This window comes from Orcinus orca, chromosome 6 (genome assembly GCF_937001465.1).
Source record: "Orcinus orca chromosome 6, mOrcOrc1.1, whole genome shotgun sequence".
Taxonomy (NCBI): Eukaryota; Metazoa; Chordata; class Mammalia; order Artiodactyla; family Delphinidae; genus Orcinus; species Orcinus orca.
The window spans coordinates 108314803-108326897 of NC_064564.1; the positions used below are offsets into that span (position 1 = coordinate 108314803).

The 12095-nt window shown below is 51.5% G+C and overlaps 1 protein-coding gene across 2 annotated transcripts in view; it reads left to right on the forward strand.

Annotated features, from left to right (window-relative positions):
- MORN5 (MORN repeat containing 5) overlaps positions 1 to 10466 on the forward strand; it is a 33457-nt gene extending 22991 nt beyond the window's left edge. For both annotated transcript variants that reach the window (XM_004269258.2, XM_012532850.3), the window contains one exon: positions 10265 to 10466. In XM_004269258.2, coding sequence (XP_004269306.1) covers positions 10265 to 10344 — 80 coding nt within the window. In that variant the 3' untranslated portion in view covers positions 10345 to 10466. The remainder of the gene's footprint in view (positions 1 to 10264) is intronic.
- The last annotated feature ends 1629 nt before the right edge of the window (positions 10467 to 12095 follow it).

Genomic DNA, 12095 nt, shown 5'->3' on the forward strand with positions numbered 1-12095 from the left:
TTTAAAGTTTGAGAGGTGGATTTTGCTGCCTGGAAAGGAAGGGAAAACATGAGCAGAGGCACAGAGATGCAGGGGCCTGGGTACTCAAGATGGAGCACCTGAGACCCACTACTGTGTTGGGAGACAGAGGAGTAGTCAAGGAAGGCCTCCCTTAGGCAGTGATGGACAGAGTAGGCTTTGATGGGTGTGTAGGAGTGTGTCTGAGCTGGGCATTCAAAGCAGAGGGACACAGTGTGGGCTGGAGAGAGGCTTGAATGTCAGGTTAGGGAGCTTAGCTTCAATCCTTCAGACAGTAAAGACGTAGTAGTTGCAGAAAGATTTTTCAGGGAAGTCTGTAGTGGCTGAGGGCTGCAGCTCTGGAGATAGACTTGGCTATGAACCTGTACCCCCTTATTAGCTGAGTGAGCTGGGACATATAACTCCATCTCTCTGAGCCTCAGAGCCCTCCCCTGTGAAACGGGATAATAACACTGACTTTGGGGCTTCCCTGGTGGTGCAGTGGTTGGGAGTCCGTCTGCCAGTGCAGGGGACACGGGTCTGAGCCCTGGTCCGGGAGGACCCCACGTGCCGCGGAGCAACTGAGCCCAAGCGCCACAACTGCTGAGCCTGCGCTCTAGAGTCCGTGTGCCATGACTGCTGAAGCCCGCGCGCCTAGAGCCCATGCTCCTCAACAAGAGAGGCCACTGCAACAGGAGGCCCCCCACTCGACACAACTAAGGAAGGCCCACGTGTAGCAGTGGAGAACCCAGCCAAAAATTAATTAATTAATTAATTTTTAAAAAAAATCTTTAAAAAATAATAACACTGACTTTGCAAGATTGCTGTGAGGATTAAGTGAGTTCTAGTCTGAGTTCCGTAGGTCCTTAACATCCTAACATCCCTCCTGGCCATCCCCACTGTCCCAGCCTTAATTCTGCCCCCAGCATCTGCCACCTGGAGGACAGGCCCAAGTGCCAGGCCCGTCCCTGTCAGTCCATTGTCCACACGCAGCTGGAGAGCAGGGGCAGAAGGGAGCAGAGGGTCAGAGCAAGGGCCGACCGAGTGACCTTGGCCTCAGCACTTGGCTTCCCAGCGCTGCCTGTGTACAGCGGCCAGGCATCACAGACATCTTTAGTGAACACAAATGCAATTATGACTGCTTGAAAAATAAAAGTGGGAATCAGGGAAACAAGAAGAATAGCAATATAGATGGTGTTGGTGACTTTGCACCCTCCCCTACTTAGCACACACCTGCTCTGGAGTGAGTGTGGGAGATGTGAATCAGTTGGTCTGCGTCCCTGTGCACCTCCTGTTGTGTGAGCACCTTGCCACACACAGGCTGATGCTAGTATTTAAGGATGTGTATTTTTTTTTTTTTACCAGTAGGGCCCATAAACACAGGCCAGCTATGCATCTGGACCTCAACAGCAGGAATAACTCTCTGTCCCAATAGTGTCAGAATCCCAATAGTACGACACTTAGTGAGACGTCCTTCTCCAGTCTGGGGCTTTCCTAAGAGATTCCCAAAGGTCATTATGACCGTGGGCACTTTTCCCTTTACCCACCAACTGGAGCATCTGCAATGCCACCTGAGACACCAACTGTGCACGTAACAAAGGTGGTATGAGAATTGCATGAGATCAGGCATGGAAAGTACATGCATGTGCCCGGCACATGGACCTGATCCCAGCTCACCATGTTCGTTGCCCAGACTCACCCTCGCCCGGTCACAGCCCGATCCAGCCCTAGGTCTGACCTCGAAGGTCTCAACCCAATGGTTTCAACATATTAAAACAGAATGTAGCCACGCTCCCATATTAAATGTAATTTTTTGCTGTTAAAACTTCGAAAGGATTTTTCAGACTTTGCTTGGTAGATGGTGTGACTGCAAGACTTTAACAATTGGCTGTGATTTCTTGAGAGCCATGTACACACTGGAGAATTCTTGACAAATGAGGAAACCAAGCCTACGAATTGATTTCAAGTGTAATAACATTGTTTTGATTTCTAAATTTAATAATTAATTCAGGCTTTATGCATTAATTATAACATTTATTAATTTCAGTGTTGCAGTTTCTCTTTCTGTGTTTCAGAGTCAGTCATTTTTTCCCATGTCTCTTACAGTGGAATAGGCCTTGACGAGCTTGTGGGTGCTGGGCCCTGCCCCTCTAGTTCCCCGTGGGTGAAGCAGCCTGGCCTCACCACACCCACCCCTACCCCCTGGAGACCTCCACCCACCCAGCCCAGAAGATGCTCCTTTACAGGGAAAGCAAGAGCAGCCCCGGGCCTCCCTTCCTGCCCGATGGTGGGCTCTGCCTGGGCAGCCACCTGTCAGTCAATATTGGCGACGCTGTGGCCTTGGCCTCTGGCCACACCTCTGCCAGCAAAGTTCAAAGCCTCTTTGCAGGAGTTGGGACAGGGATGGCCCGGCATTGGGTGCCGCTCTCACCCCTGCATTTGCACAGAGGGTGTGGCCGGGCTTTGGGGACTGCACCTGCCCACAGCCTGGGGTGCCAGGTTTGCCATGCACCTCTCGCCCCAGCCACAGTTCACACAGGAGCCGTCTGAGAGCCCGCTGGCCTTGACCCCAGGAAGAGAGGGCAGCCCTCACGGCAGAGCTCCTGCCCTGGAGCCTGGCGTGGCCTGGCGTTCTGGGTGCGCGCCGGGCTGTCACTGCAAGCTGCACGCCTCCTCCCTTGACATCTGATCACACACGCACAGACTCAGACGCTCACACACCGCCTGCCACTCACCCAGCCACACACCGCGTGTCACACGCAGGCTGAGGGTCCCCATACGGGCGCACTCTCTCTTCACCCTGCGCCTCAGACAGAGCCACTTACACACTCACGGCACACCGATGCACACTTGCACACATTCACGCTCACACTTGGGTAGATTCCCACACTTCGACGGAAACACGCCCACTTGTGCCCGTGCACACACAGCCTCATCAAGTGTGACCTTCACACCAGCACTCTGTGCCCTTCCCCTCCCCGCTGCTGGAATGAGGTGGGGAGACGGTTCGCACCCCAAGCCTTGGTTTCCTTGTCCTGACTGGGGCCAATGCCTTTTACTCACTGAGAAGAGGACGGACGTGCCCCCTTTCCACAGAGCCCTGTGCTTCCCGGGTGCTCGGCCAGTGTGACCCTCATCCCCTCTCCCGAGGCTGGACACCTTGACTCACCTGGTCTCCTCCCTTTCCCTGTCCCCACCCAAGGCTCCCGCACACCAGGTGGGCGCTGCAGGTGTGCTTGGCCCAAAGGCGTGCCATGAGCTAGCGACATCTGGCCTGCGGGTGCCTGATGACCTGAATCAGCCCGTTTGCCCTCTCTGTGCTCGCCTGCCCCAAGCTGCCCCTCGCTCTGAACAAAAGCACTAGTTGAGCTGCGGCTCTTGATCCTTGTGTAAAGATCTCCACCTCCCCAGCGCCTCCCTCCGCCCCCGCAGGGAACCAGAAGTTCCAGGGCTGCTGAGTTCCTTAAGAACACCCCCTTGAAGGTACCCAGTTTGGGAATTAAAGGCCCATCGAAATGATGATCCGAGCTCACACTTCCTGGGTACCCACCTAGGGCCGTTCAGCCCCGCCAGTCCCCAGTCTGCCCTCTGCCGGAGGTCTGGTTAAACCCACTAGACAGACAAGGAGCCGGCTCAGAGAGGGGCAGTGACTTGTCCAAGATCACCCAGCAAGATGGCGGCAGGGCTCACAAAGGACCCTGAACTCCCTCCAGCCTATGCTGTGCAGTCGCAGGGGCCCTTAAGTCCCATCTTGCAAAGACAGCTTCTGGCTTTCTTTGGTTTGGGGCATTTCCTGCGCCCCAGGCACTGTGCTAAGCACTTTTCGGGAATGACCTCAGTTGATCCTCCCAGGAAACCTTCCAGGCAGGCACCTCCGCAGATGAGGAAATGACAACCAGAGAGGTGCGAGGCCATCTGCCCAAGGTCTCTGAGCTAGTGGCGGCCGAGCTCCAAAGCTCGCGCCCTTAACAACTGCGCCACACCGCCTCCCTGCCAGCCATCAGGGGAGCCAACGTTGTGTTGCATGTGCCGTCCGACTTTCAGGACTCCTCTTCCGCCAGCACTGCACCGACCTGCAGGCTGCACGAATGACACTCTCCGTGACCTGGGCCCTGCTTGGTGACCTGTGCGGGCCTGCCCCTCCCACCCTCACCGTGGGGCCCCAGGCCAGCCAGGGCTTTGAGCTTCCGGAGCGTGGCTCGCGCCCAGGTGTGAGCCCAGACAACCCATTCTCCCCATGTGGTGGGGCTGCTCGGTCCTTGGCCTCGAGACAGGAAAGGAAACAGCGGCCGTTGGCCTTGGCGCCGCCCTTGGCCTTGGCGCCGCCCTTGGCCTTGGCCCCGCCCTTGGCATGTCTGCTTTGCCCTCTCAGCTCCGTTGGCTGAGGGTGGGGAAGAAATTCTTCCCCCTTTTTCTAAATCCCACAGAGCAAACTTATTACTTTTATGTCCCCAAAGTTACATTTCTTTATTCATTCATCCATATTAAATAAGTATATTTAATATACTTATTAAATACTTTTCAAGTGCTGGATCTGCGCCGGGCTCTGAAGAGTGAATTGATCATGGTGACCATGACCATGACCTCAGCCTGGGTCAGGGAAGGTGACATCCAGGCAGGGCCCATGGTGGCAGAGGACGGCCAGGGGGACACACATTCATCAGGTGCCTGAAGCTGGGGCTGTGATAGGCCTGAAAGGAAACCATGATCATGCAGGCAGCCCTGCGTCCTGACCACACCATCTTTAATGCGCTGTGTATTTCTACTTCTTTGACAGAAATCCTAGAAAAACTCATCTATGTTACATTGGGTTGTTTGTGTTGAAAGAATTAATGTGTCAAACGTACATGTTTAAAATATATTGCAGTTGTTATACTCATGTTTAGGTCTTTCTTCACTTTTATATTCACTAAGGTCCAGAACTGGGAAGTGCCCTGGGCCTCTCTTGAGCTCTGAGAGGCCCTGCACCTGATGAACCAGGTCCTGAAAGGAAGGGTGTCCCCCGCTCCCTGGAGCAGCTTGTACAAAGGCACAGGGGCACTGAACACATGCCTGTGGGCGACTGTGTTACGTCAGGGTAGCTGCATTTCACAGCCGGGGAGGGAGGCAGGCTGGAAAGTTCTTAAGGTCCAGGCGAAGGAGTGGGGAGCCTTCACAGGGAAAGCTTCTCAGTTGGGTGGCCTGTGGTCAGATTCGGGGTCTCTCTTGCTGCAAGTTCCTTTTCTTCTCTGTAAGAAGCCCAGCTCTCCTAGTGATTGGTGAGATTCCTTGGGGGCAGCAGGGGAGGGGATGCAGGGAGCAGCGAGGTCACTTCCAAAGCTTGAGAACCAGAATAAAGAAACCTCTGTGCCCCAAGAGCAGATAGATTGAGCCACAGAGTGCCTGGGTCAACCCTCTGGGTCTCAGTCCCCTCTGTCCCCCAGGACCAGGCACAGGGCTGGCCACAGGATTGAGCTTGTTGACTTAATCGTTCATCCATTCATTCAACAGATGTGGGCTAAGCACTCCTGTGTGCCAGACACTGGTCTGATGATGCCACAGTGAAGAAGCAGACAAGGCCCTGGTTTCATTGGAGCTTGTAGTGTGGATGGGGAGACAGACAACATGTAAATAAACAAGAAAATTGCAGCAAGAGGCATACGCCCTGAAGGAGATAAAATGAACACCGGATATCAGGGATCACTGAGAAGTGACATTTGAGATGAGACATGAATGCCAAGAAATAGGTGTCAGGAATGTTTGTTGATAGCAATCAAAGACAAATCAGAAGGCAACAGACTTATTCCAGACTTCAACTGGCAAAGCAGTTGTTGGTTGCCTACGGCACGCTGGGTCCAGTGGTCAACAGGCAGACATAGTCTCTGCATTAAGTTTACAGCCCAGTGGGAGAGAAAACTATGTAAGGAAATCTGCAAGTAAGTGTAGGCTCATAAATTTTTTTATTGAATGAAAGATTCTTTAAGTTCTATAGTGCTTTACAATTTTCAAGTTTCATACATATGATTTCATATAATCCCATAATAACCCCTTTCCCCACCCCCACCCCTGTATGGCCCCCTCCTCCCTTCCCTCTCCCCACTGGTAACCACTAGTTTGTTCTCCATATTTGTGTAGAATCATAAATTGTGAAGTGCAGGGCCCAGGACAGAGGAAAGGGCGTGAAGGACTTTATTTTGGATGGTTGGGTATGTGAAAAGGTTTCCACTCCTCTTGGAGAACATGATAATCTCACCTTTTACAGAGCACACTGGATTTTCAGGCATTTTTAAAAATAAACATTTTATTTTAGTACAATTTCAGATATACAGAATTATTGAAAAGATAGTACAGAGAGTTCCCACTATACCCCACATCCAGTGTCCCTATTATTAACATCTTATATTGTACCATGCATCTGTCACAATTAATGAACTAATATCAATACATTTTTATTAACTAAATAAAAATAACTAAAGTCCATACTTCATTCCGATTTCCTCCATCTTTCCTTAATGTCTCTTTTCTGTTCCAGGATCCCACCCATGACACCACATTACATTTAGTTGTCACTTCACCTTAGGATCCTCTTGGCTGTGAGAGTTTCTCAGACTTTCCTTGTTTTTGATGACACTTTTGAGGAGTACTGGGCAAGTGTTTTGTAAAATGTCCTTTGATTGGAATTTGTCTGATGGTTTTCACATGATTTGACTGGGGTTGTGGGTTTGGGGGAGGAAGACCACAGAGGTAAGGGCCATTTTCATCATATCAAGGCTATACACTATCCACAGGGCTTATCACTGCTGATGTTGACCTTGATCACTTGGATGAGGTGTGTTTGTCAGGTTTCTCCATTGAAAAGTTACTCTTTTTTTGGTTCTTTACCCCCTTCCTATACTGTCTTTTTTACGAGGAAATCCCTATGCAGCCCACATCTAAGGAATAGGGAGTTATGCCCCAACTCCTTGACGGCAGACTACCCACATAAATTGTTTGGAATTCTTCTGCGCAGGAGATCTGTCTATTCTCCAACTTTTATGCATTTTTACCAATATTTTTTTACTTTTTAGAAATTCAAGAACCCTATTGGTGTTTCTAGGAACCTAGAAACATTTTGCTTCATTTACTAAAATGCATGAAATTACCAAGGCAATAAATTAGAGGGTAGGAAAAAAGCCAATGATTATTTTTATTTTCTATTGCAGATACACATTAATGAAAGATTTGGGAAATAACAAAAACAGAAGAACCTCTGTAGCCCCACTGCTCAGAGCTGACCATGATTCACGTTCAATTTATTATTTTTAATTTTTCTTCTGTGCACAATTTTTACACAGATTATACTGTCTATGGAATTTTGTTTCTTACCTCCTTCCATCTTTTTTTTTTTGCTTATTATAATATCAGAAACATTCCTCCTATGTTGCTATACAGACTTCCTAACCATATTTTTTCAGTGGCTGCTAAATTCTCATGTGGCACATGGTGTCTCCCACCCGCCCCCCAAACTTAGCAGTATGCCTGGCACATAGTCAGTGTTTAGAAATTATTTGTTAAATGAATGAATATACAACAAAGTAATCATCCTCTTATTTTTAGAAGCATAGGTTATTTCAGTTTTCTTGATTCTAAATAGTACCGAGACAAACAGATTATTCCCATAACATCCCAGGGTGGAATTACTGGGCCAGTGGGGGCCAAAAGTTTTCAAGATAAATGCACCAAACCAGAAATCTCCCTCCCCTTCCTCTGAACCACCGGCAATTGTGCCAAGGGTAATAATTTACAATTGATTAAAGAGTTTGCGGGGTGTTTTTTTCCCCATCTTTTTTCCCCCTCCTCTCCCCCTCTCGTCCTGCCGAAAAAGGGGGAAAATTATCCTAGAAGGTGAAGATGTTCTCAGACAATCATATTAACATATTCCAACAATCGCAATTTGCAAAATAGTAATCACAACTGCCGGGATCTGGGAGGCATTAATCAAAGCTGCAGGTTTAATTCCATTTTAAATATTGATGAAATGTGCTTGGGCAGTCTCACCCTGGCGTGGCAGGGACAGGGGAGCCGCCTCGCGGCACAGAGGAGGTGGAGGGGAGGGTTGGGGAGCAGCTGCTGGGAGGGGAGGCATCTGTCATTCAAATTGGTGACTGAGCGGCCAGGTAGAGAGTGAAAGGGGTAGTGAAGAGGGCTGTTAAGTCCATTGCTGTCAATTTGTAACCATCAGGGAGGGGCCTGAGGACTGGTTCAGCACAATAAACCCAGTTGGTCTGGTTTCAGGGTTACCACTGAAGAGGTTGCAGCTGCACTGATTCGAATAGCCCGGAGACTTCAGAACTGTAATTATCAACCAGGCTGCTCTCGGTGTGGCAAAAGGGGGCTTCACCAGCACTTAACTCCTTGTGTGCCGCCGCTCTCCCCGCCCACCATCCCCCCCCACCCCCCGGGGTTGACATCCAGGTGCGGATTCCCCCGCAGCCTCCTCGGGGAAACTGAGGCCCACCGGCTGCTGAGGGCAGTCCTCAAAGGCCAGAGCGTGCAGGCAGAGAGCCTTTCTCCTGAGGTCACAGACAAAGAACTAATGGGGGTGGTTACGGAGGAGGCCGGCTCTGTGGGGCAGCCTCGCCTTCTGGCACCGTCGGGCCTGCCCTGGGGTGAAAAGTCAGGCTTTGGGGTCTGATGAGCCTTGGCTTAAATTCCGCTGGCCGTGGACACGAGGTAAGGCTCGTCCTCTGTAAAGTGGAGGTAATCTTTCGTACCCTACTGGGCTCTCACAAAAAACTCAGATCGACGTTTGTAAATTACAGAGCACACAGTAGGGTGACAATAGCCTTGTCTCCCTGGGCCGGGGAGTGGTGCTGTCACAGAAGAGGAAAGGGCTCCTGGCAGGCGCCTCTGGTTTGGAGGGTAGGATATCTCAGGCCCTCTGCGTTTCAGCTCTCAAGGAGTGTCTTTTATGTCTAGCTTCTGCCATTTGGCACCCAAGGAGGATGAGTAATTCCATACTCCCACCTCTCGGGAGGGAGACACTGAGCTAGGCAGGGGGTGAGGGTAGGAATCAAGAGACTCTGGTGCTGCGCCCTGAGGACAGCTGCTCGAGGGCAGGGGTTTGGGCCGGGGCTCTTTATCCCCAGGAAGAGGGAAGGCAGGAACGAGGGAAGGACCGCAGGCAGGCATTGCGGCGCTGGGGAAAAAAACATGGGCTTCGCTGGGAGTCTTGGGGAATGAAGTCTGTGCACGGCTCCGTAACCCTCCTCCTGGAATATAATCCCAGAGAAATTCTCCCACGTATCCAAGAAGGGCTGGACCCAAGAACGTTTGTCCCAGCGTCATTCCCGGTCACCGGAGGTGGAGGCAACCTGCGTGCCCACCCCTGGGAGGATGGGTAGTACAACATGACGGAAGCCCACCATGGAATACTAGGCAGCAGTCAGGAGCAAAGAACTAGATGTCCGCGTCGCAACAAGAATAGATCTTGAAAATGTAGTGTTGAGTGAAAAACGTGAGGCACGATGAAATTCACAGCACGATGCCATCTATGTAAATTGAAACCACATTCGCACACAAAACAACAGTACACATTTTACAGAGCTACGTGCATTTTTAGGGGTATATATCCCGCCATTGGAGTGGGTCTCTGTCGTGGTGGGGGGAGGGGCTGGGTGTGGCTTTGGAGGATAAAGGGGAAAAATGAAAATAGAGTCAGCCCTCAGAGGGGCCTGGCACAGAGAGTGTGCTGTGGACTAAGGGATGTGTCCCACTCAACTCTCTCTCTCTGAGGTTTAAAAACAGCACAGGCCTTGTACTCAGACAGCCCCGGGGCTCAAGTTCTGGGCTCTCCCACGTACCAACACTGTGGCTGTGGACTAGCGACTCATCCTCTGAGCCTGTTAGTCCGTCCACAGAAAGGTGGGCTTGCCGCCATCGGGTGGTCATGAGGATTAAGTTAAGGGAGATAAATGCATGTGGGCCTACAGGACCCCCAGATCCTCCTCTCCTCTCCCCACCGAAAGGACCTGGGCAAACGGAGGGTGTCAGCCCCCTGGGAAACCACAGGTTCTCTGAAGCGTCCAGAATGGAAAGCCCAGAAAAGAAACGAAGGCCTCGACCGGCTGTCCCGGGGGTGACGTTGGTGGATGTCACACTGGGCACGGGCCCAGCTCAGAGCGGCCCATCCATGTTGTGCCTGGCTCCGTCAGCAAGGTCCACCTCCAACATGCACCCCAGCCCCAAGACCCCGCCTGGGGGCTCCTGGCGCAGGGCATAACCGCCTCTCCCTCTTCCTCTCTTGCAGATGATGACGAGCACGAGTGGATCATCCGGACGTGTCGGAAGGGCTGGGACGAGACCATGGGTCCTAAGCCCAAGCCGTGAGCGCTAAGCCCCCTCGGTCACAAGCTTCCTTCTGTGCCCCTGGCATTGGCTGGCCCGGGGAGCAGGCTGTAGTTTTAGAACCTGGCTTTTGACTCGGGAATAAAAGCTTTCTGCCATCAGTGGCCCTAAGTGTACTTTCCTTAGACTATTTCTTGGAGCGGGACCCTCACTCCACCTGCATCACAATCACCTGGGCAAAATTGTGAACTAGCTCTTCCTGGGCCCCACCCTAGTACCTGCGAATCAGAATCGCTGAGACTGGGGTCTAGCAGTTTGCATTCTCAGGTATTTCTTACGCATATGGAAGTTTGAGAGCCATCAACTTATAATGACAGACAAATGTAATTGAATGAGCAACTCATGTGTGCGGGCAGTGTGGTTATGTTATCTCAGCTCCACACAACAGCCTTGTAAGAAAGGGCTTAGCATTACCTTTTAGAGATGGGAAGTCTGAGGTTCAGAGAAACTAAGTGACCTGCCCTAGGTCACACGGCATTTGAATCCGAGTCTTCCTGAAGGTAAAGCCCAGCTGTTTTTTGTTTGTTTGTTTACTACAAGCTGCCTGCCTTACCAGTCTTGATTTCACAGGGCAGTAGGACAGGATGACTGTGCCCAGGCTCACAGCTGCTATCTTCCTGTAAGCCCAGAAACGATTACCCAGGACTGCCTCTTCCTCTCGGAAGCGTCCCTATCTGAGCCTCCTACCCTAAGCACGGAATCGGTGGGGTGCCACAGACAGAACGCAGCTTCGGCATCGTACACACCTGGGTGTGAATCCCAGCTCCATCACAGGGTATCACACAACCTCGGGCAAGTCACTTCACTTCTCTGAGCTTCAGTCTCCTCATTTGTAAAATGTATGATGATGCTTAAACCCACAGGGTAGCTATGTGGATTGAATGAAACAATACAATAAAGGAGCTGGCTCTTAGCAGGTATTCAATACCGCTTGCTGTAAAAACTAATCCGTTAGCTGTGCATACAGAGTAATCATTCCTCAGAATCACCCCCAGGGATCTCACGTGTCAGCTGAAAACCAGCAGAGGAAGTGGTACCACGTTCCAGGGCTGTACCTGGGCCACAAGCAGCCTGGATCACCTGGATCTTCACATAGCTTTCCCTCCTTAGAGGCTGCGAACCCTGCAGCCCCCCGCTCCTTGTCCCCTGGCTCACCAAGGGCTGCTCAGGAGAGGGAGTCGGGCCTGGGAGGGCTTTGCCAAGGTCGCAAGGGCAGGAAGCTAGCCTTTGATCTAGGGCCCCATGAGCGGCCTGCTGGGACAGAGCCAGGAGTCAAGGGAGACCTGGGCCCGCTCAGCTGCGCCACAGAGGGATGGGGGATCACCTTTCCCCGCCAAGGCAACAGTCACTCACCTCAGTAGAATGACAGGACTGATGTCCACTGGGGGTTTCCAAACTGTGTTTTGAAAATAAAGTATATTCATGTAAAGGAACACACACACACAAACTTCCTTTTCAAAGATACACATATATCTAAATGTCTAAATAAGAAATGGATGGGAAGAGTGGAGGGGCAGGGACAAGGATGGGGTCAAGGATGGAGAATGCAACAACTAACCGGGGGGCCCTGCAGGGGCGATGGCCACGTACACCCTGAGCTGAGGCTTCGGAGTGACTCTGTGCGGGGCCACGGGGTGGGGCTGGGGCGCCGGGGAAGCCCCTGCGCCAGGCAGAGCCATTCCACTCTCTTCCTGGTGGGCTCTGGTTTGCACAAAAGGTTCTGCTGCTACAAG